Source organism: Myotis nattereri (genome assembly GCF_964212035.1).
Source record: "Myotis nattereri genome assembly, chromosome: 2".
Lineage (NCBI taxonomy): Eukaryota > Metazoa > Chordata > Mammalia > Chiroptera > Vespertilionidae > Myotis > Myotis nattereri.
In genome coordinates, this window is record NC_138076.1 from 215,605,916 (window position 1) to 215,631,775 (window position 25,860).

At 59.3% G+C, this 25,860-nt stretch overlaps 3 protein-coding genes across 3 annotated transcripts; 2 read left to right on the top strand and 1 right to left on the bottom strand.

The window, feature by feature from the left end:
- Window positions 1–793: 793 nt before the first annotated feature.
- LOC308514039 (zinc finger BED domain-containing protein 4-like) lies at window positions 794–4,315 on the top strand (the record flags this gene model as incomplete). Its single annotated transcript, XM_081084067.1, has 1 exon — window positions 794–4,315. One exon carries the CDS (start codon window positions 794–796, stop codon window positions 4,313–4,315), a length of 3,522 nt encoding a protein of 1,173 aa, XP_080940193.1.
- Window positions 4,316–10,321: 6,006 nt separating this feature from the next.
- On the bottom strand, window positions 10,322–16,285 carry ALG12 (ALG12 alpha-1,6-mannosyltransferase). The gene is made up of 9 exons (XM_081084200.1): window positions 16,095–16,285; window positions 15,790–15,922; window positions 14,752–14,925; window positions 13,906–14,100; window positions 13,423–13,526; window positions 12,587–12,810; window positions 11,234–11,403; window positions 11,074–11,149; window positions 10,322–10,977 (listed from the first exon to the last, which is right to left on the bottom strand). Exons 1-9 carry the CDS (start codon window positions 16,260–16,262, stop codon window positions 10,746–10,748), a joined length of 1,476 nt encoding a protein of 491 aa, XP_080940326.1. The 5' UTR covers window positions 16,263–16,285; the 3' UTR covers window positions 10,322–10,745.
- A 355-nt stretch (window positions 16,286–16,640) lies between these two features.
- Window positions 16,641–25,187, top strand: CRELD2 (cysteine rich with EGF like domains 2). Its single transcript, XM_081084202.1, has 10 exons — window positions 16,641–16,857; window positions 17,282–17,364; window positions 19,337–19,447; window positions 19,756–19,847; window positions 20,383–20,559; window positions 21,276–21,371; window positions 21,774–21,857; window positions 22,586–22,681; window positions 23,872–24,021; window positions 24,915–25,187. The coding sequence occupies exons 1-10, from the start codon at window positions 16,732–16,734 to the stop codon at window positions 24,962–24,964; spliced, it is 1,065 nt and encodes a 354-aa protein (XP_080940328.1). The 5' UTR covers window positions 16,641–16,731; the 3' UTR covers window positions 24,965–25,187.
- The last annotated feature ends 673 nt before the right edge of the window (window positions 25,188–25,860 follow it).

Genomic DNA, 25,860 nt, shown 5'->3' on the forward strand with positions numbered 1-25,860 from the left:
TCTGTGAATTGGTTGTTTCAGAGATTAGCTGCAGGCTTCTTAGTTCCTCATTGATGTGTCCTTTCTGATAGCAAAGGGGAATGAAATTGATTTCAGGGAGTTCAGCTTTGCTGATTATGGCAGCAGCAGTTGCCTCCATACATGGATGGCGGGTGCAGGCATCAATTCTAGCCCAAACCAACCTCTGTATGACATGCAAGGTTTTTTCTGTGTTGCCGCAATCCTTCACTAATATGCTATTTGAGTTTAAATTCCTATCTTTATTTTGTAATTTATTTTCCAGTATGGGGGTATTTTCATTGTGTAAGTGGATTGTAAAAAAGTCAAAGAACAAGTTTTTCTATTTTAATTTACCATTATAGAATTTTTTTTCTATGCAAATTAAAGCTGATAGATCCCTGGCACTACAAGGTTTGAAATGTGTAAATCAGTTAAGTGCTTGACCTGATTTCATCTTTTGTAGGTAATGCAGGACCATCAAGATGGCGGCGATCCTGTTTCCAAGGCAACAAGCAGGTCTACACAGCATGAATTTAGGTCTGCACCAAGAAGTACTTTATACAACTCCTGGAAAACAGTGGTCTGGGCCCTGAGATGATGTGCTCCTGAGTTGCATCTTCTGCTCTCCAGTAACATGTATGATTAGCCGTATTCATGAACACCCCAAAAGTTAGAATTATTTTGAAAACACTGAAGATAATGGATGTTTGGGGGCAAATTGAGAGCTTGGATCTTTTTCTTACCAACCTGAGATAGCAACATGATGACACAGCCAGAGTAGTTATGGTGAGTCATGGAGAATAACCAGGAAACCCATCCCCCCAAAGGGGATGGTGACTTTGTTTCTGATAAAATAAATGTTAAAATAGAAGAGGAAGATGATGGAATTCCGAATCACAGCTTGGAAAGAGTGGACTTTAAGACTGAACAAGAGGACAGGAAAGCAGCTGGCAGTGGTGATGAACAGGTAGAGATCAGAGAAGCGAGCTACAGCTGTAAGCCCCCAGGGAAGTGTTTCCCTGCCGGCCATGAGGATGACTATGGGGCCCTGTTCTCACAGTACAGCAGCACGTTGTACGATGTTGCCATGGAAGCTGTGACGCAGAGCCTCCTGTCCAGCCGCAGCATGAACTCCAGAAAGAAGTCTCCGGCCTGGAAACATTTCTTCATCTCTCCTCAGGATACAACAAAAGCAGTGTGTGTTTACTGCATGAAAGAGTTCAGTCGCGGCAAAAACGAGAAGGACCTGAGCACGAGCTGTCTCATGCGGCACGTGAGGAGGGCGCACCCCACAGCACTCATCCAGGAGGAAGGCAGTGTGTCTACCCTGGGATCCATCTCCTCCCCTGCACTGGTGTTCCCTCCTCAGCCCACACCCCTTGGAGACCTGGGCACCATACTGTCACCCATCAAACTTGTCCAGAAAATAGCCTCCAAGATCCCATCTTCTGAACAGGTGCCAGAACAATCTGGATCTGTCGTATCTTCTGAAGAGGTCTCCTCTGATGTGTCCATCTCTGAGAAGTACAGGCAGGAAGAAGCCCTGGTGGAGCCACCCCAACCGCTCCCCACTCCCCAGCATGACGACTCTGCAGAGAGTGGGCCAGAGAAGAGCTTTCCGCTTCCAAAGAGTACCTCTGGATCCCGAAGGTGGTCTGCAGTCTGGAAGCACTTCTACCTGTCACCTCTGGACAGCTCCAAGGCCGTGTGCATTCACTGCATGAGTGAGTTCAGCAGAGGGAAAAACGGGAAGGACCTGGGGACCAGCTGCCTCATCCGGCACATGTGGCGGGCACACCGTGCCATCATACTGCAGGAGAAGAGTGGGGGTGCAGCTATTACGCCACCATACTCTGCACCCACCACTTTGTTGCCCACCCTACCAACGCAGGAGGGAAACCCAAGCCCTATGTCCTCATCGCCAGGCAACGAGGTACAAGAGTCCCCCTCGGCGTCCTCCTCCCCTGACCAGCTGACTGAGCACCTGCAGGCACGTCTGAAGCCTGGGGATTCACCGATGGAAGATGCATCAGTGTGGTCATCCTCTGATGATGTGGGCGAGGCCTCGTTGGTGTCCTCCCCTGAGAAGCATCAGGGTGACGGGTCGAGCCCTGACATGGTTGAGTCTGGTGTTATATTCCAACAGAATCAAAAGGTGATGAAGAGACTGAAGTCGGAGGTCTGGCATCACTTTTCCCTCGCCCCCACGGACAGTCTGAAGGCGGTGTGCAGACACTGCAGCTGTGTCATCAGTCGAGGAAAGAAGGGTGACGTGGGCACCAGCTGTTTGATGAGACATCTCTACAGGCGCCACCCAGAAGTTGTTGGGAACCAAAAGGGCTTCCTGGGGGCTAGTTTGGCAAACCCTCCATACAACACCTTGGCATCCACAGAAACTTCCTCCAAACTAACTGACCTTCCAGCAGTGGTTACCAAAAGCAGTCCAGTTCTATTTCCTGTTCACAGCAAAAAGACCTCCAAGCTGTGGAATCACTTTTCTGTCTGCTCTGCAGACCCCACTAAAGTCGTGTGCTTGCACTGTGGCCGGATGATAAGCAGGGGCAAGAAGCCAACTAACCTGGGCACCAGCTGTCTTCTGAGGCATTTACAAAGGTTCCACGGCAGTGTGCTGAAGACCGATGTCCCCAAGACCATGCTGCCCTCTCCTCCAGGCGTCAGCGTGCCCCTGAGTGCAGAATTGTCAGGAGCTTCCTCCTTTGCTGACACTGATGAGAAGTTTTATGATTCTCATCCAGTTGCCAAAAAGATAACAAGTCTCATAGCTGAAATGATTGCACTTGACCTTCAGCCATATTCGTTTGTTGATAATGTTGGCTTTAACAGGCTGCTCGAATACTTGAAACCTCAGTACTCTTTGCCCTCCCCTTCCTACTTTTCCAGGACAGCTATCCCCGCAATGTACGATAATGTGAAACAAATCATTATGTCACACCTTAAGGAGGCTGAGAGTGGTGTGGTCCATTTCACGTCTGGAATATGGATGAGTAACCAGACCCGGGAGTACCTGACACTCACTGCTCACTGGATCACCTTCAAGTCGACAGTCTGGCACTGTGAGGATCACCACTGCTCAGCACTGTTAGACGTGTCACAGATTGACTGTGACTATAGCGGCAACAGCATTCAGAAGCAGCTGGAATGTTGGTGGGAGGCCTGGGTGACATCCACTGGCCTTCAGGTTGGCATTACAGTGACTGACAATCCCAGCATAGGAAAGATGCTGAATGAAGGGGAGCACTCCAGCGTGCAGTGCTTCAGTCACACGGTGAACCTCATTGTCAACGAGGCCATTAAAAGCCAGAGAATGGTGCAGAATTTACTCAGCATTGCTCGGAAGCTATGTGAGCGGGTGCTTCGCTCACATGCAGCAAAAGAGAAACTGGCAGAGCTGCAGAAGGAGTATGAATTGCCGCCCCACCACCTTATTCAGGACGTCCCATCCAAATGGAACACGTCGTTTCATATGCTCGAACGGCTCATTGAGCAGAAGAGAGCAATTAACGAGATGTCCATCGAGTGTAATTTCAGAGAACTGATCAGTTGCGACCAGTGGGAGGTCATGAAGTCTGTGTGTCACGCGCTGAAGCCCTTTGATGCTGCGAGTCGGGAGATGAGTAGCCACATGTCTACCCTCAGCCAGGTCATCCCCATGATCCACATTCTGAACAGAAAAATCGAAATGCTGTTTGAGGAGACCATGGGCATCGACACCATGCTGAAGTCTCTGAAGGAAGCCATGGTGAGCCGACTGTCCGCCACCCTCCACGACCCCAGGTACATCTTTGCTACGCTGCTGGACCCTCGCTACAAAGCCTCCCTGTTCTCCGAGGAGGAGGCGGAGCAGTACAAGCAGGATTTAATCAGGGAACTAGAAATGCTGCATTCTACCTCAGAGGACATACCTGTCTCCAATGGGTGTCCTCCAGGCTCCCCATCGAGAGACTGCAGTGGGGACGAGAGCCTGTGGTCGCTCATGGCCAAGATAAAAAAGAAAGGCCCAAGAGAAAAGATGAAGGTCCCTGAGGCCATGGTGCTTTCTTACCTGGAGGAGGAGGTGCTTGAACACAGCTGTGACCCACTTACCTACTGGAACCTAAAGAAGTCTGCCTGGCCAGGACTCTCAGCCTTGGCCGTCAGGTTTTTGGGTTGCCCCCCGAGTATTGTCCCTTCAGAAAGGCTGTTCAGCACACCCACTGAGAACGGTAGCTTTGGCCAGTCCAGGCTCATGATGGAACATTTTGAAAAACTTATCTTTTTGAAAGTGAATCTTCCATTAATATATTTTCAGTATTGAAATCACAATGGAGCCACCAGGCTCAAGGTGTTGTTGCTCATTAGGCACCAGCTGTTTGTCACAGGCTGTTGGTTGGCACCAGTTGGTGCCAAGGAGGACATCAGACCGGGCACTCTCAGGTCCACACTGAGTTTCTCTTGCAGTCTCACCGTAACGTCTATATGTGCCTTACTCCGAGTCCTTCAAGCCAGGTACCACGGTGTGGTTTTTACAAAGCCACTAGAAATAGCCTGTTTTTTTAATTATGAAACAGGATGATTAGGTTTTAACCCATAACTATAAAGTTTTTTAAAAACTGGGAGTTGACCTTTTTCTTGCCCTTGGGAGCACTCCCATGCCTTTCCCTTCTTCCTCTTCATCCCTCTCAGGTGTGCATCTCCTAAACTCTAAGGGACTCCATGAGACTTTTAAATAGGAGAGTGGTGGGCAGCAGCAGCGAATCCAGGTTGGCTCCCTGATCCTGTCTCCAAGGCCGCCTTCCTTCTCTGACTTCCCAGTGAGCTGCAGCAGCCCCACCTAGTCTCTTTCTGTTGCTCCTTCTCTTCAAATCCTTCCATGTTTCACTGTTCCCAGCTGTAAGAAACTATCAAAATAAAAAGCAGGGGTTAGTAATTCATTTTACTAGAAGACAGGGTAGATTTAAACACTTTTATCCTGTAGCCTTTATATTTAATTATGCAAGAACAAATCAGGTACTGTATTTTAGTTAAAAATTGCTTTAGTTGCAACAAAACAGCCTTTGTGGCTGTCAAATAAAATCTGGAAATAGGTGGAGTAGAAGCCATCCTGACTGAGTGGTTTTTACCTGTAGCCCTATACGTATGTGAGGAGTGCAGAGAATATTCTGGAAGATACTGTTCGCTACAACAGAGATGTGGCATTTGAAGACAAAACTAAACAGAAGTATCATGGAATGTCAGTTACATGGTGTTTGTAAGGAGAACTTCCCCATGTCTCGTTTTATGTTGAGGTTACACATGGTGTTAACTCGGGGACATCCTGAATATTTATAACGTGCTCCTTGCTGCCTGTTGTCCTGCCAGTGGACCACATGACATGTTTATAGCAGTTCTGGTGATTGAACCTCCAAGCCTCTGACTTAGTGTCTCTACACTTTGAAGCTGTCTTTTGAAATGTGTGTAGTGCCCCCCAATTTGATCAAAATACGTGTAAAATTCTTTGTAGAAGAGGTGGTTTATTAACAGGGAAGAATGTTATGTTACAGTTGTAAGAACAGCCTTAGGTTTTTAGGTTTTTCTTATAATACGGGAGACTCGGCCATCACGGGTATTTTAGAATCCCAGGGACATCAGAATGAAGTGTCAGTTGTCAGATTCTTTTAATATGTCTTCAGAATTTTTGCTTCAACATATAGAAAAGGGTTCATTTTCTTATTTCACACCAAATAAATATTCTGGGTGAAATAAATCATTCATTGTGCCATTTTAGAAAAGTTATTTCCTCAAAATACTGTACCTGTTACTAATCTCACTTTGCACTGACTGTGTTTTGGTATATTTATATATGGGGAACTCAGTTTCTGAAACTAAACTTATTTGCCATTTTCTACTGGAAATTTGACCACGCTGGCTTTTTCTTAGGATGATAAAGGTTAGGATGCCAAGGTTGTGGATTTGATCTCCATAAGGGCACATACAGGAAGCAAACAGTGAATGAATAAATAAGTGGAACAAATCAATGTTTCGTTCTCCCTCTCTTTTACTTCTTCTCTCCATTATCAATAAATTAAAAAAAAAAAATCTTAGGCCCAGACAACATTCCCCTCCCCCCACCCCACCACCATGTCACTAAGACCTATTTACAGCAGTTCCTTCCACTTGGTGCATCTTGTCTGGCTTTCAAGGAAAAACAAGGCACCACAAGGCAACAAACAGATTGAAGAGACAGGAGCAAACACTGACACCACCAGATGCTAGTGAGGACATGGAGCAGCAGGAACGCTCGCTCACTGCTGGTGGGAATGTGATGTGTGCGTCTACTCTGCAAGACAGTTTCTTACAAAACTGAACACATTTTCACCTTACGGTCAGCAATCATGCTCCTTGGTTATTACCCAAAGGAACAGGACACTTAACATGCACACAAAAACCTGCACACGGATATTTAAAGGAGCTTTATTTGTAACTGGCCTGGTGCATGAATTAGTGTACCACTGGGGTCCCTTGGCCTGGCCTGCAGGATCGGGCAGAAACTGGCTCTCCGACATCCCCTGAGAGGTCCCAGATTGTGAGAGGGCACAAGCCAGGCTGAGGGACCCCACTGGTGAACAATCAGCCAGGGAAGGACTGTGGGAGGGCTCCAAGGCATCTCCGGCCTGTCTCCCGCAGTCCTGATTGGCCAGACCCCAGCAGCAAGCTAACCTACCAGTCAGAGCATCTGCCCCCTGGCAATCAGTGCATGTCATAGTGAGCGGTTGAGCGGCCTTAGCAATATCATTAGCATATTATGCTTTGATTGGTTGAACAGACAACTGGACACAGCATATTAGGCTTTTATTATGTAGGATTGTCAAATCTTAATGTATTTCAGTTTCTGACTTCAAATCTCTGAGGCAAAGATGGACCTTTAGTAAGTACACACCAGTGAAAAAGATAAAATTAGCCCTACTCCTCACACTGTACAAAATCAAAAGCCAAACGAGTAACAGGTCTTTATGTGAAAAAGAATCTACAGAAGCATGGAGACAAGATGAGGCTGAACTCCTGTGGGGAACCTCCCAACTACGCTGCGGGAAAAAGGACTCATAAACATGAAACCTCAAGTTGAGAACATCTGTAGAGTCAGAAGACAAACGGGGAAACTACTTCAACACACATTGCAATAATGGGTGAACACCCTACGAACTGAAGAATTGTAGAATGAAAAGGAAAATGACCAACAATCTAAAGGAGAATGGACAAGAGATGTGAACCATTTACTGAAAAGAGAGCCCTTAAAGCTGTAGGACACCAACCCCCAGGGGAGGAAGAGCAGATCTATTGTGAGACACCACCACTCACCTCACAGACTGGCAGTTTGATGGGGCTTAATTGACCCTTTCGGTCTCAGGCTGCTCCGTGAAGAGGAATTTGGCAAGACTGAGCCAAGCTAACACACACTGACCATGATCCAGTACCTCACCTCTAGGAACTTACCTTGAAAATGTCCCTTAAGCCGTATGAAAGTACAAATGCATATGGGTAGTTGAAGCAGCATCATTTGAAGTTTGAAAATATTGGCAACCGCCTAAATGCCCACATAGGAGATTGGAGAAATGAGCGTCCACATACACAGGGTGACAGTGTGTCTCAATCACAAAGGCCCCTCCAGGGACAGGCGGAGTGATTCCAAGTGCTCCAGGAGAGCAGGTACAGAATGCCACCCTGCATTAAGGGAGCTTTTGCTGACCTTCACAGAAGCCCAGGGCAGCCAAGGAAACCAGGGCATTAGTGACAGGAAATGGAGGGAGAGACATCCCTGCACAGACCTTGGCCATGACCGACTGACTGGAAAGAATGGGAAGTCAGATCTCAAGACTAAAGCAAGCGGAAAGCGTGAACCCAACGATAAATAAGATGAAAAGCCATCCAGGGAACTAATCCAGGACAGTATGACCTTGAACCCCAGTCATGGGTACTAGAGTGAAGGTTGCAAAGAGCTGAGCTTTGTTCCACGGGTTTGTTTCCGTAGTCGTATGGCAAAGCGATTCCAAAGCTAGTTACCCTGCTGAGCAAACGCCTGCTATTGCTGGGGTCAGGGTCTCACGGTGGGAGCCAGGACAGGTGTGGACTGCGGGAGACAAACACAAGCCCGTGTACTGGTGGGATTGGAGGTGTCGGCACACACCATTTCTCGTTCACGTGTGTGTGTGTGTGTGTGTGTGTGCGTGCACGCAGTACCCCTAGCCTGCCTAGCTCGGTCCACGGAAGGGACCTAGAAACAGACGTACCAATAGCAGTGAGCACATTTGTACCAGATCTTGGTTTGTAAAACCATTCCCTGCCAAAAGGTGCCCTCAGAGAAATGGCTGGTTCCAGGGTGTGGACAGAGGCCTAGAAGAGCGAGTGTGCACACCTTATGCCAAGAAGTGGGACAGTGCTCCAGAAGTTAACATGATGGGGCATGTGTCGGTCTGACAACCCCGTGGAGTGAATCCTGCACAATCTGAACACAAGATAAGTAGACGGGGTGACTCTCAGACCACCAGGCCCAGCAGCAACTCAGACACACATGCCAATAATTGACAAATATTTGAATGCTGAGAAATTACCTATGAGCAACAAATGCCAGTCATAGATAAATAACAAGTACTGATGACAAACTGATAAATGGGGGCAGGTGAGAACTCACACACATACAGTGCCCTGTGCTGACTGGCAGGTGTGGAGGCCCTGCAGACTGCTGGCCACATGGTCAGCAGTCACCAAGTGTGGCACAGCTGCAGGAGGTCCTGGTCTGAGGGTCTGCAGTCTGCCAGTCAGTTGCTATGGAGCAAACAGTGACTGCAAGGTGTCTTTCCTAGGCACACCAGGGTTTTCAGGGGTCCAGGCCATGCAATACGCAACTCATTCTCGAATGCTCAGATAATAGCCTGTCTTTATGCACTTAAGTCACATGTGTGTGCATGTGGTAGTTGTGTGCACACATGTGCAACGACACCCTTTGTATTAACTTCGGTGTCGGACACACTTTGGCTACTTAATAAATGTGGTTCAGTAAAGCATAAATGTGCCCAATCTATATATATAAAAGGCTAATATGCTAAGTGTCCGACTGTCCAACCAGTCGCTATGACGCACACTGATCACCAGGGGGCAGACGCTCAACGCAGGAGCTGCTGTGATGCGCACTGGCCATTTACAGAGAAATGGCAGACCTGGCACCAATAAAGCAACACTCGGCTGCCCCCAAGTGGGACCCAGGCCTCACCACCACCCCAGAGCGACAGCCACCAAATCACGGCCAGCCCAGCCCAGCCTGGAAATGGTGGCTGTGAGCACTGGGTAATGACGTCACATAGCAACTTCCGGCTTCCTCTCCCTAGTGACTAGCTTCCTTGCAGTTTCTTCAGCCCAGGAATATGACTTGCTTTATAGCCAGGTGGAAACATTTCACACTTTAACCTAGTGGTCGGCAAACTGCAGCTGGTGAGCCACATGCGGCTCTGTGGCCCCTTGAGTGTGGCTCTTCCACAAAATACGTGCGGGCACGCATGTACAGTGCGATTGAAACTTTGTGGCCCATGTGCAGAAGTTGGTATTTTGTGGAAGAGCTATACTCAAGGGGCCAAAGAGCCTCATGTGGCTCGCAAGCTGCAGTTTGCCGACCACTGATTTAACCAAATGTCTGTTTAGTGTTTTCCCATGCCTCATCTCATTTGATCCTCACAGAAGTCCTGAAGTACACAGATAGGAGACTCAGTGGAATCCTATTTTCTTACAGTTAGCCAAAAAAACGGAGATTTAGAAACTTGGCCTGACTGAAAAGCAAGAAATGGTGGAGCTTGAAAATAACTTCAGGTTTTCTCACTGTGCAGAATATAGTCAAACACGGGTACAGTTAAATAGTTCACCTTTTGTTCTCCCTGTGTGATGTACAATAATCATCTGCTTCGTGTTGATATTTACTGCTGTGTTTTTGACAATTACCTGGAAGGGAAGTTGGGGGGCTTCACTGGGCTGGAAAAAGTTTAGCTAAACCAGAAAGCAGGTCTAATGAAGCCAGTTTATTCTATATCTAGAAAAGGCTAAGTTGACTTGCACATGCGCAATACATATAAAGCTCTCGCTGGCGTCAATTGCAAATGCATGTTTCGATCTGTCATTATCGATCATGAATTTGGTTGACACTTCTATTATAGAGAAAGGGCAAATAGCGATATTAAAATATTTCTTCTAATTAATTTCCTTCCTATGTGCACAAATTTGTGCACCGGGCCACTAGTTCATCACATAAAAATAAAACCTAGGTGAAGGCACTCTCTGGAAACATCACATATAAGACGGCTGAGAAGAAAAGATGTACAAACTTTAATTCTCATCCCACTTGAACGTGTATGTCTGAAATTTCCTCATGATGGAACTGTGTCCCTGGGACGATGGAGAAAAATTTGCCCAGCGTGGGATTCAGGTCGGGGTACGCCATCCAGCAGGTGTGAAGGCTCCAACTTCACAGCTACAGACACGTGACCTTCCCAAAGGCTGCACTTGGTTAGGTGCTCAGGCCCACGGGCAGCAGATGTGGCTGCCTCCCCAAAGCAGCTTCCCAGGGCAGCCGGCTGTGCCCAGGCCCCCTGGTGTGCAGTGCAAACGTGGGGTCCCTGTCTCAGGGGTGGCGGGGTGGCTTTGGCCGGCCTTCCAGGGCCTGGGTAGGAGGCACATCATGTGTGTGGTTGTGCCTGTGCTGTTCTCGTCAGGCACTAGGCGTTCCCTCAGGAGGGCCTGAGCCGTCTCTCCAGAAGCACCAGCTTTGTCTGCAGGTTGACGTTGAAGGGAGGCAGCCTGGTCAGGTTCAGACTCACCCCCGTGGTGCCCGCAACACTGGCCAGCACCCGGTGTGTGTCCCTGTAGAGGGCCAGGTGCTCAGGGGCCGCCTCCATGAGCAGGTGTGTGTAGGCCAGCATGTGCTCCGACCCAGGCTGCACATCCTCCCTCTTCTCGTATCTGCAAGACAGGAGAACGCGTGCACCTGGGCCATGGCCCCACGCCAGCCCCATCACCATTGTCCCCACCTGCAGGCACACCATGGCGGGAACATACCTCCAGGCGTCGTTGACCTCCAAGAACCGAGACACGCCCGTCTGTGCAGCAGCCACATCGATGTGCACGACAACGTCTGGGGAAAACCTTGTGCGCGGTTAGAACCGGGCTGGGCGCCTCTGCCCGAGCTGCAGCGGGTCCCGCACAGCCGAGCACCTACCTGTCTGGGGGGGCACCAGCTCGTGCAGCCGCTGCATGGCCACGCCACCAGGGTAGTTGAAGTGGGACACGTAGAGGGCCGTGGCCGAGTGGGCGGCGTTCAGCACGAGGTGCCCGAGCACGAGGAGGGAGCCTGCTCGGTACAGCCAGGACTTCTTGTAGTTGTTCAGCCTGGAAAAGAGCAGGCCACGGGTGGAAATGTCACCACGAATATGAACCTGCTGGTCCCCTTCACTGAGTCCTAAAGAGATTAATCACCAAGTAGGTATATAAATCACCAAAGGAAGTGGGTCAACTACCTTACAATTTTTCTCTCTGAAATTCCACTCAAAATGACAATTTAAAATTGATATTAGAATTGAAACTCCCTGAGTTATGACTAGCTCCGAGCACAGCCCCGAGGCCAAACACTGAATGCTGTGCGGCTTGTAAGGGAGCCGGCGGACACGGCGCCGGGACAGAGGCCCCAAGAGACCTGAGCCCACGGAGAGAATACCGTCCGCCTGGGCCGTCAGAGGTGCTAGCCTGTGTCAGCTCAGGGGACCCTTGACCAGACTCCGCTCAGGCCCCGCTGAGCCCTTCTCAACCAGGCATTGGCCGCTCAGGACTGCAGAGCCTCGGTGTGAACGATGTCACCACCCATGGTCTTCACTGCGGTCCAGCCCAACCTGGGGAGGGACAGGGGCCTGGACCGCTCACGGGCAGCGACTGCAGAGCTTGTGAGTATGAGTTCTGTTTCTGCCTTTTGAGATGCAAATCTACCACCCAAACCGTCACCCCAGGCCCCGGGATCAATGTCCAGGAGTAACTGCTGCGTCCCTGTCGGGGGAGGGAGGCCCCCAGTGACCGCTGCCTCCTGCCAGACAAACAGCTTGTCCCTTGCTCTCCGGTCCCCACCGGCCTGCTCTGCTACCCCCGCGCCGGACTATGGGTTGGGGAGGGTGAGTTCAGTGCAGGGCATCATGGGAGGACTCCACGCTCACAAGTGGCCAGCTGGGATCTGATGAAGTAGGGCCCCCTTTCTCAGCCCCCAAAGCGAGCCAGCCTGCCGCTCTGAGCAGCCCGTCTTCACCTGACCCCCGCCTCATACCCTCCCTGCCTGGACGCTCTCTCCTGCTGCCCCGAGTGGCTGCGCCCTGGACACTTAGCACAGCCATGCGCAGACAGGCCTGAGACACGCGTCCGGGTTGACTGAAGAGAGACGGACCAAGCAGAGCCATTGGCCAGTGCGTGGCCCATCCTGACCCGGGCTTGGCCCAAAGGCCGTTGCCTTGGGGACAGTCAGGGCCGCCCTGGTTCCCTTGCAAACCGTCCCCTTGGAGACTCAGTAGCTGCGGGCGGAGCCAGCACTCACAGGTAGGCGCAGCCCCGGGCGGCCACAGCGTTCAGCAGGGGGAAGGTGTAGATGATGAAACGCAGCTCCTTGTGGGGGAGCAGCGAGTACAGGGCCACGAACCCCAGTGCCGGCAGGAGCAAGGCCAAGGCCCTTCTGTCCACGAGGCCCAGGGGCACGAACAGCAGGCTGCTGCCCAGGCCCCGGGGCAGGGCCGAGTAGAAGTACCACAGCAGGGGCGAGGTCTGGGCGGGAGGGTCAAGGAGGCCACGGGTCAGCGATGGTCATGCATCCAGCCAGTCAGGTCCAGGCCAGGAGCACAGGGAAGACACAGCCCTGACAGGTGTCTCTGTCCGGGCGCCCCGACCCCCGGGCCTCAGGTCACCATGTGATCCCCTTCCCTGGGGACAGAGCCCAGGGCCTGGGCCTGGGCAGCAGCGGCACGTCCAGTGAACAATGACCAGGCTGTGCAGGGCTTTTCCCGCCATGGAAACCACCGCCCTGGGTGACGGGTGCACTGGGGACCTACCCACTGTCCTTCCTGTGGGTTTAATATCCCACAATTACACACCAGAGAGCAGTCACAGGACTGAGGGGGCAGCTGGGGCTCCAAATGCAAGGAGTTGTTTCCATGGGGTGGGCAGGACCGGAGCAGAGAGCCCAGCCCCGCGCTGCAGGGGCCCTGGGTGGACAGGGTGAAGGTGCCGGTCCTGGTGCCATGGCTGCTGCCACACCCCTCAGGTGCCTCGTCGGATGAGACAGTTGGGAGGAGAGCAGCTCCTCGCCTGGCCTGAGCGAGGCCCTGGCCGCTGGCACCCTGCCCAGTGGGCCATCCCACGGTGACGGGTAAAGGATACTCCCCAGTTAGAGCTTTTGTTCTGGATGGTGTTATACCAGAGCACAGTTCCTTCTGGCCACACAAGGTAGCGCCAAAAACAGGAGTCCACCGCCACCGTCAGTCCTAGCAAAGCAATGGGTCCTCAGGAAGGGACACGGCCCCTGAGCGCAGACGCCACCCAGGCTGCTGGGGGAGTGAGGGCGGCCCGTGTCCCAGGCCCCAGGGTCATGTCCCCACGAGCCATCAGCTTCACAGGAAGGAATTGGCGTGTTGGGGCCAAGGTTCCCAAGGGCACCTTCCCGTGGGTCACATGACCTGGGCGCAGTGGAAGGAGGGGAGCGCCTTTTGGGGATGCTCAGGCAGCATGCCAAGGACTTTCTATTGCTGCTTAGATTTCAAAGGAATTTTGTTTAGTGACAAAAATCAAACCCTCCCCATTTTTCTTCATTTCTGAAATGAAAGCCAGTACTACCTCCAGGCAGGAGGCGGCACTCCGACTCACCGAGGCAGAGCAGGCCGGCGGGCACGGCGCAGCGCAGGGCCCTGGCCACGGACAGCCGCCGGGTGCAGAGCAGCAGCAGCAGCACGAGGCCCAGGAGCAGGCTCAGCTCGGCCCGGAAGACCAGGATGGCCAGAGCCGAGAGACGGATGAAGCGGGCCCACCGCTGCTGCAGCCAGGCCGCCAGGGCCAGCAGCACTGCGAACCGCAAGACGCAGCCTTTACTTCTCGTGTGAGAGCCACAGGAGCAGCAAACGCCGCTCAGGACCGTCCGGCCCCAGCCCCGGCCCCGGCCCCTGCCCCTGCCACGGCCCCGCATCCTGCACCGTCACACAGCCCAGACCCCACGGTGCAGTGCCCACCGCGGCCGTTCTCCCCTCCAGTCCTGCTATGCTCGGCATGTCCTGCTGGCTCCGCCCACAGTTCAGGGGGAATGGTGCTCTGCTCGCCACCTCCCACACCGTGTCCAGCAGAGGACGCTCCCCAGGCATGGTGCGGGCCAGGCCACGCCTGTCGGTCAGCACAGAACCCCAAGCCCACGCCATCCACGGCCTCCTTGTGGCTCTCCAATCTGCCTGGGGCACCCCCAGAACACCCACAGCGAGCTGCCACCTGCCCCAAGTCCCTGCAGGGCTGCACAGGGAGCTGTCCCAGGTGCTCCCTTTTCTGGAAAGTGCACCTCCCCCCTCCCGGGGTGTCCCGTCACTGGGCGTTTCTACGACGCCCCAGGGGAGCAGCGATCGCCTGGCAGGTGCTCAACAGACACCCACTGTCACCTGGCAGGTGTGCTCCACACCCAGCGAGAGGCATGGGAGCCATCGCAGGGCCTGACCGGCATCAACTACGTACCCACGGGCAGGGCCAGCACGTTGGGGAGCGTCCGCGTGCAGTAGAACATCAGGTGGAACTGCGAGGCCGTCATCCAGCAGAACATGGTGGCCGCCGTGGCCCCGAAATGCCGTCGCACTTCTTTTTGCAAAGTCCAAAGTCCAAAGATCACTCCGAGTCCAAGGACGGCTCTAACTAAACACAGGCGACAGGTGTGTGACCGGCCCCCGGGCCTGATACTAACCTGCAGGGGTCGGTCAGCGGCCTGGTGACAGTGGAACAACCCTGAGAGGGCAGGGTCTTTGGTATTAAAAACGACTGCATGTGGGGAACGGATGGCCCGGCCCCAACACTTCACTGAGACTGTGAGACGGGGGCAGGGTCCGTACCGGGGTGACGAGCCCGAAACTGGCACCAGAGCCCTCACTTGGCGGGGACACCTCCAGCGCCACAGGCTCACAGGCCCCCACTGTCCCGCCCAGGGCTCCCCGGCGCCCCCGTGACCAGCCAGCCTGTCTAGCTGCCCGTGTGACTGCAGACCGGCCTCCTAGGCTGCCTTCCGAGAGCCCAGCGGCCGCTCCTCGGGGACCTGGCTCCTCGGGGACCTGGCTCCTCGGGGACCTGGCTCCTCGGGGACCTGGCTCCTCGGGGACCTGGCTTGGTCACAGCTCGCCGTCAGGCCAGACAAATGCGCCGTGAGGCCATGCTTGCATCCGTGGGGGAATGTGAACACGGTGTGGGGTTTGGATACTGAACTGGAGACGGTGCTGCTGGCTGGAAGCTGAGGCTGCAGAGCTCGACGCAGCGAGCCTTCCGAACGGCCCAGAGGATCTGCACAGGCAGCCTCGGGCGGGAAGCGCAGACACCCCCAGTTCACAGGGGCGAGGGGCGCCCGGCTGGGTTCCCTGTCCCGGGTCACACCCCAGAAAGGGCTGCCGTCCGACCTCGCCCGGTGCGCTGAAGCGCGTGCTGCGTGGCCGAGGGCAGCTGGGCCACAGGCGGACAGTGAGCGCGGGGCCTCCCTCCAGCTGGCGGGTCGCCGGGTCCCACGGCCCTTACCGGTCAGCTGCGCGTAGAACTTGGACGCGCCCAGCAGCGCGAGCGCGCAGACCCCGGGGCTGGACAGCGCGGCGAGGACCAGCGGCCCGAGGAACGTCCTGGGGACCACGCCCGGGAACTCCAGGTGGTCGTACTGCGGGGGAGACGCGCTCAGGGTCGGGCGCGGGGGGGCGCGGGGGCGCGGGGGGGCGCGGGGGCGCGGGGGGGCGCGGGGGCGCGGGGGCGCGCGGGGGCGCGCGGGGGCGCGGGGGGCGCGGGGGCGCGGGGGGGCGCGGGGGCGCGGGGGCGCGGGGGCGCGGCCTCACCTGCTCCAGGCGCAGCCGGTGGTAGAGCAGGTCGTGCGCCGCCTGCAGGCTGAAGCTCTCCTCCACCTTCGTGTAGGGGCAGCTGAGCAGGTGCACGGCGGCCACGGCCACCAGCAGCCCCAGCAGCCGGCGCTGCCCGCCCGCGCCCGGCGGCCTCTTCCCCGCCATCTGCGCGCAGCTTCCAGCGCGCCCACCCGAGGCCCCGCCCGCCGAAGCGCCCGCTGACCTCGCCCGTCCGCGGAGGCGTCTCTCGGAGCGCGGCCGGCTCGGCTCCCGCGCCTGGAACTGGGGCGCCGGAAGCCGGGAAGGGAGGGGGGCGGGGGGCGCCCTTGCCCGGCCCTAACATGGCCGCCAGGGCCCGGCCGGCGCCCCGCTCGCCCGGAGTAAAGATGGCGCCGGGGGCGGTCCCCGCGGACGCTGACCCGGGGCCTCCCTATTGGCCACCTCGTGGCGAGCCCTGATTGGGCCACATGGGGACGGGGAGGATTCCCCCGACCAATGGCGTCGCGAGGGCTGGCGGGGGGCGGGGCCCTGCCCGGCGCCGTCAAGTAGCCCCGGGAACCGCGGGCGCGGAGCCGGTGGGCGGTGGAGGCCGGAGCGCGCCGTTTCCCGACTCGGCCGGTGCCGCTCGGCCGCCATGCGCCCCCCGGCCCGGGCCGCGCTGGGGCTGCTGCTGGGGCTGCTGCTGGGGCTGCCCCGCGGGGCCTCCCCGAAGCCGACGCCCTGCAAGCGCTGCCGGGAGCTGGTGGACAAGTTCAACCAGGTGGGCCGCCCGCGGGACCGGACCCGGCAACCCCGGGATCGGGCACCCGTCCTGGGCCGGGACACCCCTTCATGGCCTGTGACACCCCGTACGGACCGGGACACCCCTTCATGGGCCGGGGACACTCCGTATGGACCGGGGACACCCCGTATGGACCGGGACACCCCGTCATGGCCCGGGACACCCCTTCATGGGCCGGGGGCACCCTGTATGGACCGGGACACCCCGTCATGGGCCGGGGACACCCCGTCATGGGCCGGGACACCCCTTCATGGGCCGGGGACACCCCGAACGGATCGGGACACCCCGTATGGACCGTCATGGGCCCAAGTTACCCCTGAGATGGCCCCGGGTCGCTCCCGAGGTGTACATGGTCACCCCACCCGGACGGGAGCCTGAGGCCATGCGCACCCTCCTCCCGCAGGGAATGGTGGACACGGCCAAGAAGAACTTCGGCGGCGGGAACACGGCCTGGGAGGAGAAGTCGCTGTCCAAGTATGAGTCCAGGTGGGTGCCCCTCAGCACGGCTGTTCCTGGGGCATGGCACCCCCACTGACAGCACAGTGGGTCCCTGCAGCCTGGCACCTGTGCTCCGGCCTGGAGCTGACCCACTGGCCGTAGCTGGCCTTTGGCTCCCAGTCCACACAGCAGACACGCCGGCCTCTCCGAGACTCAGGGACAGAGTCCATCCCACCAACTGTCAGTCGCTGGCTTCCCCTCTGCCAGAGCTCCCACCCCCAGCTTCAGGGTTTCCCCTGGGACCCCCCCTGACTCTGCCCATCACCCTGAAGGTAGAGAGGCCTCCCTGACAACTCCCCCCCAGTTCAGTCCTCTGCATAGCACCCCACAGCTCCGCCTGGCCTCTAGTGGGGCCTCGGCACCTCCCTGTAGGAGGGCCGACTGGGTGCTGGGCTGACCAGGTGGGTGCTGGCCTGACCAGTGCTGGGCTGACCAGGTGGGTGCTGGGCTGACTGGGTGGGTGCTGGGCTGACCGGGTGCTGGACTGACCAGGTGGGTGCTGGGCTGACTGGGTGCTGGGCTGACCGGGTGCTGGGCTGACCAGTGCTGGGCCGACCGGGTGCTGGGCTGACCGGTGCTGGGTTGACCGGGTGCTGGGTTGACCAGGTGCTGGGTTGACCGGGTGCTGGGCTGACCGTTGCTGGGCTGACCGGGTGCTGGGCTGGGCTGACCGGTGCTGGGCTGACTGGTACTGGGCTGACTGGGTGCTGGGCTGACGTGCTGGGCTGACTGGGTGCTGGGCTGGCCGGGTGCTAGGCTGGCCGGGTGCTGGGCTGACCGGTGCTGGGCTGACCAGGTGCTGGGCTGACCGGTGCTGGGCTGACCGGTGCTGGGCTGACCGGGTCCTGGGCTGGCCGGGTGCTGGTCTGACCGGGTGCTGGGCTGGCCGGGTGCTGGGATGACCGGGTGCTGGGCTGGCCGGGTGCTGGGATGACCGGGTGCTGGGCTGACCGGGTGCTGGGCTGACCGGTGCTGGGCTGACCGGGTGCTGGGCTGGCCGGGTGCTGGTCTGACCGGGTGCTGGGCTGACCGGGTGCTGGGCTGGCCGGGTGCTGGGCTGACCGGGTGCTGGGCTGACCGGTGCTGGGATGACCGGGTGCTGGGCGGACCGGTGCTGGGCGGACCGGGTGCTGGGCTGACCGGGTGCTGGGATGACCGGGTGCTGGGATGACCGGTGCTGGGCTGACCGGTGCTGGGCTGACCGGGTGCTGGGCTGACCGGTGCTGGGCTGACCGGGTGCTGGGCTGACCGGGTGCTGGGCTGACCGGTGCTGGGCTGACCGGGTGCTGGGCTGACCGGGTGCTGGGATGACCGGTGCTGGGCTGACCGGTGCTGGGCTGACCGGGTGCTGGGATGACCGGGTGCTGGGCTGGCCGGGTGCTGGGCTGGCCGGGTGCTGGGCTGACCGGGTGCTGGGATGACCGGGTGCTGGGCTGACCGGTGCTGGGCTGACCGGGTGCTGGGCTGACCGGGTACTGGGCTGACCGGTGCTGGGCTGACCGGGTGCTGGGCTGACCGGGTGCTGAGCTGACCGGTGCTGGGCTGACCGGTGCTGGGATGACCGGGTGCTGGGATGACCGGGTGCTGGGCTGGCCGGGTGCTGGGCTGGCCGGGTGCTGGGATGACCGGGTGCTGGGATGACCGGGTGCTGGGATGACCGGTGCTGGGCTGACCGGGTGCTGGGCTGACCGGTGCTGGGCTGACCGGTGCTGGGATGACCGGGTGCTGGGATGACCGGGTGCTGGGATGACCGGTGCTGGGCTGGCCGGGTGCTGGGATGACCGGGTGCTGGGATGACCGGGTGCTGGGCTGACCGGTGCTGGGCTGACCGGGTGCTGGGCTGACCGGTGCTGGGCTGACCGGTGCTGGGCTGACCGGGTGCTGGGCTGACCGGTGCTGGGCTGACCGGTGCTGGGATGACCGGTGCTGGGATGACCGGTGCTCGCCACTTGCCTTGCAGCGAGGTCCGCCTGATGGAGATCGTGGAGAGCCTGTGTGAGAGCAGCGACTTCGAGTGCAACCGCCTGGTGGAGGAGCACGAGGAGCAGCTGGAGGCCTGGTGGCTGCGGCGGTGAGTGTCCGCCCGCTCCGGCCACGGGAACCACCACAAATGCTTTGTTTCCAACGCCTGGTTCTGAAGTAACTTCGGACTCAGGGAAGTTACAGAAGCGGTCAGAGAGCTTCCGCACGCCGGCTGCTTCCCCCGACGCCCCGGCCGTCCTCCGTGACCTTCAGGCAGTGACCCGCGGGGTGGGGAGAGGGTGTGCACACCCGACGGCCTCCCGGGTTGCAGGAGGCCGGGAGCGTGTGCGGCAGGGAGCTGCGGTTTTGCTCTGAGACACCTGTGTGTGAGGGTTCACGAACACGTTTAAATCCTAGGAAGAAGGAGCACCCTGACTTATTTGAGTGGTTTTGTGTGAAAACGCTGAAAGTTTGCTGTTCTCCGGGAACCTATGGCCCGGACTGCCTCGGTACGTTCCTGGCGAGATCCCGAGTTACCCACGTCACCGGAGGGTTCCTGCTAACGCCCTGCCCGGTGCTGGCACGCGTGTGGGAGGCGGCTCCGTGGCCCTGGCCAGCTCTCCTCACAGCAAAGGCCCATCTGTGAGGGGCCGCGGCCGGTGGGCAGCTGTGCCTCGGGGTGGGTCCAGGCTAGGCCCCTGCGGTTGGGCGTTACCCAAGTCCCTCACGGGGTCAGCCGGACAGCGTGGGCAGTTTTCAAGGTAAGGCCCTCACTGACCGAAGCCGCCTCCTGCCTGCCCTTCCCACTTTCTGGTCACGTGTGGCCACCGCCGGACAGTCTTGCTGTCCATCAGCTCCAGAGCCCCCCGTGCGAGCTTCCTCGTTCTGAGCCTCAGGTGAGGCTGCCCTGACGGGGTGCTCGGGCGTGGACTTTACAGAAGATCCAAAGAGCTCTGACTGTGCAGCGAGGGAGTGACATGGCGCTTGCTCTGTGCGAACGCGCCTGGCTGCCTCCTGCGTGCGCTGATGGCACTGTCCCCACAGCGTGCCAGGGTGGGTCCGAGAGGCCCTGCAGCGGGAACGGGCGCTGCAGCGGAGACGGCAGCCGGCAGGGCGACGGGTCCTGCCAGTGCCACCCGGGCTACCGCGGGGCCCTGTGCACCGACTGCATGGACGGCTACTTCAGCGCGCTGCGGAACGCGACGCACAGTGTCTGCACAGGTACCGCGGCCCGCGGAGGTGGGACAGGGCCTGCGAGCCTCCTGCCCAGGCGTGCGGGGGCGGGGGCGGGGGAGGGACAAGACCAGGCACCGGGTGGTCGCACTTCCTGTCCCTAAACAGCCCCCAGGGGAGAAGTGTCACTTTTCTCCTGACCCCCAGGGGACAGCTCGGGTGGCAGTTCTGTGACCTCCACGGGGTCTTTTCTCGTGACCGGGCGGGTGCCTGGTGTGTTCCAGTGCAGGGCTTGGCCCGCGCCCTCCGGCAGGACTGCCGACCCTGGTCCCGCTGAGCGTCCCGGGTGCATGTGGCGTGGGGTGTGGAGGCCAGGGTGACTGCTGTCACTCAGGCCGAGCCTGCCCGTGTCACTGAGGAGACGAGGGCCGGAGGGGGTGCAGGCCGCATGGAGGACCTCCTGGTCCTAGGTCCCTCCCAGAGGACACGCCCCCCGCTTACCCTGGTGTTGGAGGTGGGGCTCCCACCTGGTCTTCAGGGCCAGCACCTGGGCTCCCCCTCAGTAAGCTCCAGGCAGACAGACCCTCTTGGCTGTGATGGGCCCCTGGGCAGCGCCCTCCGAGGCAGCACCCCGACTGGCTGCTGGGGGAGCCCTGTGAGTCCACGGCTGGTGCATGTCGGCGCGTGTTCCCCTTGGAGGGAGACCCCTGACGTGCAGGAAGCCCAGGCTGGTTCCCTGCTGACGGCGCCCCCTCTGCCTCCAGCCTGTGACGAGTCCTGCAAGCTGTGCACTGGCCCGACCAACAGAGACTGCAGCCAGTGCCAAGAGGGCTGGGCCCCGGAGGACGGCGCCTGCATGGGTGAGGCTCCCTCCCTGTCCTGCAGGCTCCGCCCCCCCCCCACCTCCCCCCACCCCCGGCCCTGCCAGCTGCCACCCGTATCACTGGTGTTCTCATCCCGCCCCTCAGAGCTGCGTGGCCTTAAGCCAGTCAGGCTGTGTGCCCATGTACAGTGCAGGGTTGGGGCGAGTGTGACCCCGCCCCCTAGCCCGGCCCGGTTGCAGGGCTTGTGCGAGGCCGTGAAAAAGGGGGCGCTCACCCAGCCCGGTCCCTCTTAGTGGCCCCTGCCTGTGGCACTTGGGTCCCTTGTCCCCACACCGTGGCCACTCTCTTCCCGGGCTGGCCCTGGGCGTCGTGTTGGGGAGCCAGCCCTGGGCCCCGCGGTGGCAGGGCCGTTGGCTAAACGGGGGCTGTTGGTTGCAGACGTGGATGAGTGTGCGGCGGAGACGCCCCCCTGCGGCGAGCAGCAGTTCTGCGAGAACACCCGCGGCTCCTTCCAGTGCGAAGGTGTGGCCCCGCGCCCTCCTCCCTCTAAGCTCGAACACCCCGAGGGGGCAGGCAGGTAGCAGGTATTTGCTGCCGAAAACCCAGAACATGCGAATGGGCTGTCAGGAAGGCACTAGAAGATGTTCCACGGAGAGGGAGCCTCGCATGTCTACGCGGTGCCCGCGGCCTCCCGTCGGGGCCCGGGCTTGGGTGGTGCCCGTCCCTGCGTCACCTCCCGCCCCTGCCGCGGTGTGGCCGCCCCTGCCGCGGTGTGGCCGTGGCGCAGCTGCCAGCTGCAGACCCCTTGCCGGGAGTTCCCACGCTCTCCCTGCCTTTGGGTTAGTTTCCCAATTGCTCGGTCAGGGACGTGGGTTAGGGCCTCAGGGGCCCGACGGCTGTGCCAGGGAGGCTGCCTGTCGCTGTGCGGACAGCACGAGCCCTTCCTGTCTGACGGGCCCTCACGCCCCCGCTGCCGTGCGGGGCTCCAGCAGGGAGTGGACAGGGTCCGCGAGCTCGAGGTCGCGTGGAGAAAGCTGCCCCCGCAGGTCCCTGCTCCCGCCCCTGCTGGGCCTCAGCTCGGGCACGGCTTTGCCGGGAGACAGGCAGGGTGTGCAGGGCGCCGTTAGCCCCGCGCGGCGGGTGCGGGATGCCTGGTTCCCGGCATCGGCCCCGCCTGTCCGCGCTGCGGTTTCAGGCCCGGCTGCTCCCGGAGGCCCGGCTGCTGCTGTCACCCTCTCTCCTGTGTCTAGACTGTGACCCCACCTGTGTGGGCTGCACGGGGAAGGGCCCGGGCCAGTGCCAGGAGTGCATCGCCGGCTACACGAAGGAGAGCGGCCAGTGTGCAGGTCAGCACCTCTGCGGGGCCGAGGGGAGCCCGGCCGGGGGACCCGGGGGACCGGCAGGAACGGCCACGCGCCCTGGGGACGGGCCGGCTCAGCTCCCTGCAGCCCCGGGGTCTCAGGAGGGGCGGGGCAGGGGTGGGAGCACTAGGGCTGCCCAGGTGCCCCAGGTGCGCACACGGCTGGTGACTGGCTGCGGTCCTGCCCCTCGTGCTCTGTCCAGCCTAGCGCCCACCTTGGCTGTCAGCTCCTGGTGGCATGGCCCGAGGCTGGGCTTCGGGGCTCAGGGTCGGGCTCCCGCCTGCACGTTCCTGGGCGCTCTCCTCTGCTTCTCCCCGGAGAGCCCCCACCTTGGAGCTGCGTGTTATTTCTCCCCGCTGCTCCCTCTGGCTGACATTTCTGAGATTTGGGCATCCGTGTGTGTGTGTGTGTGTGTGTGTGTGTGTGTGTGTGATGAACCCCGTCAGCTGTGGTGCGTCCATGTGTGTGCGTGTGTGTGCGTGTGTGTGTGATGAACCCCGTCAGCTGTGGTGCGTCCATGTGTGTGTGTGTGTGTGTGCGTGTGTGTGTGATGAACCCCGTCAGCTGTGGTGCGTCCATGCGTGTGCGTGTATGTGTGTGTGTGTGAGGAACCCCGTCAGCTGTGGTGCGTCCATGCGTGTGTGTGTGTGTGAGGAACCCCGTCACCTGTGGTGCGTCCATGTGTGTGCGTGTGTGTGTGATGAACCCCATCAGCTGTGGTGTGTCCATGTGTGTGCATGTATGGGTGTGTGTGTGTGTGTGAGGAACCCCGTCACCTGTGGTGCGTCCATGCGTGTGCGTGTGTGTGTGTGATGAACCCCATCAGCTGTGGTGCGTCCATGTGTGTGCATGTATGTGTGTGTGTGTGTGATGAACCCCGTCACCTGTGATGCATCCATGCGTGTGTGTGATGAACCCCGTCAGCTGCGGTGCGTCCATGCGTGTGCGTGTGTGTGTGTGATGAACCCCATCAGCTGTGGTGCGTCCATGTGTGTGCATGTATGTGTGTGTGTGTGATGAACCCCGTCACCTGTGATGCATCCATGCGTGTGTGTGATGAACCCCGTCAGCTGTGGTGCGTCCATGTGTGTGCGTGTGTGTGTGTGTGTGTGATGAACCCCATCACCTGCGTGCGTCCGCCCAGGGCACTGGCTTACGCAGGGCCTTGCTTTCAGATGTGGATGAGTGCTCGCTGCCAGAGAAGCCGTGTCTGAGGAAGCACGAGAACTGCTACAACACGCCTGGCAGCTACGTGTGCGTGTGCCCCGACGGCTTCGAGGAGACGGAAGACGCTTGTGTGCAGGCGCCTCAGCCAGCGGGGGCGGGTGAGTGCGGGGAGGTCTCCATGCAGCTGGCCCGCCGCCCTCTGCCCTGGGGGTCACGCCCGCCCGGAGCTCCCAGTTAGGTTCACACGGAAGCAGCCCCTGGCGGTGGCAGCCGGGGTTCCTGGCAGAGAGGGGGGTTCTCTGTGGGGCCAGAGCTACCTGCACGGACAGGAGGTGGGAGATGCCAATGAAGCCCTGAACCATGACTGGGGGGGAGGGGAGGGGCCGTGGGAGGAGCCTGGGGAGGAGAGGAGGGGCCGTGGGAGGAGCCTGGGGAGGAGGGGAGGGGCCGTGGGAGGAGCCTGGGGAGGAGGGGAGGGGCCGTGGGAGGAGCCTGGGGAGAGGGGAGGGGCTGTGGGAGGAGGGGAGGAACCTGGGGAGGAGGGGGGAGGGGAGGGGCCATGGGAGGAGCCTGGGGAGGAGGGGAGGGGCCGTGGGAGGAGCCTGGGGAGGAGGGGAGGGGCCGTGGGAGGAGCCTGGGGAGGAGGGGAGGGGCCGTGGGAGGAGAGGATGAGCAGAAGGTCTGCAGACTCCTCAGGGCTCCTGGAGGCTGGACGTCACACCCGGGCTCTGCTCCCTCCGGAACCTGCAGGGGCCTTGCCTCCCGGCTCCTGGGCTGTGGTCCTCGGCTGCCGCTGTTATGTGTGTGTGTGTGGGGGGGGGGGTTGGACGGCACCCTCTTTGGGGGCACAGTGCCTCCCAGGAGCTCTGTGAAGTCCCAGAAGGAGGGGGTGAAGCAGCAGTGTCCACAGGGGCGCTGGTGGAGTTTCCCCCTGAATCTGCTGTGGGAGGACAGGGCGAGCACAGCACGTGGGCACACCCCAAGCCAGGCTCGGGCCACCCCCCGGGGCCTCTGATGGGTTTGACCAGGCGGCCTGTTTGTTTCCCGACAGAAGTCCCAGAGGAGAGCCCCACACAGCCGCCCTCCCGCGAAGACCTGTGAGGAGCGTCCAGCCAGAAGCCAGACCCCCTCTAAGTTATTTAGGCCGACGTCCTGGACGCCCGCCCTGAGCCTCCCCGAGACGCCAGGCCCCGGAGACGCTGCCTTCGAAACGGTTGATGCTCATTGGCCCTTTAAAAAGCTGCATTTTTGGTTCTTCTTAAACAGATTTGTCTATTTTGATACCGTTCTTTATAATAAAATTAACCACTGAAGGTCGGCCTGGAACACGTGTGGGTTTGTCTCATTGGGAAGCGGGCGCTTTGGCTGGCGTTGGCCTGTGCAGCTCCGCCCGTCCTGGGAGCTGTGACCGCTGAGGTCTGCGGGGCACAGGCAGGAGCAGCCCTGCAGTCTCAGGGTCCCATGCCTCCTCCCTGGGCGCCCTCCTCCCCAGGTGCCCACCTCCCCGGGCCCCTCCTCCCCAGGTGCCCACCTCACCCTCAAGTTCAATCAGAATCTTAATCGGGTGATGTCAGGGCCCAACCTGTGGGCCCCCTAGAGTGAGTGGTTGAGGGATCCAGGGGCCCTCGGGCGGGGCAGCCAGCATTGGGGTCTCAGAACCCCTGAGGAAGGGCAGGCTGTGGGGTGGGGAGGCTGGCTCGTGGGGAGACCCCCCCAGTGTTCTCACAGGTCAGTGTGGCTCGGACACCCGGAGTGAAGCAGTGTGGCCCACGCGGGGGCGCCTGACCTCGGGCAGCGTGCTGCTGGCTCTCCCCATCTCCGCGTCTCAGCTCCGCGCCCTGCGTGTCTGTCTGTGTGGGGGACGCAGAGCTGCCAGCCCCGGGCTGGGGGACCCTGAGCTCCTCGAGGGGCCTGGACTCTGGTGGGCTCGGCAGGGACGACATGAGCTCAGGCAGGGGACCGACCGGGAGCCCACACAGCCTTCACCTCCGACACCG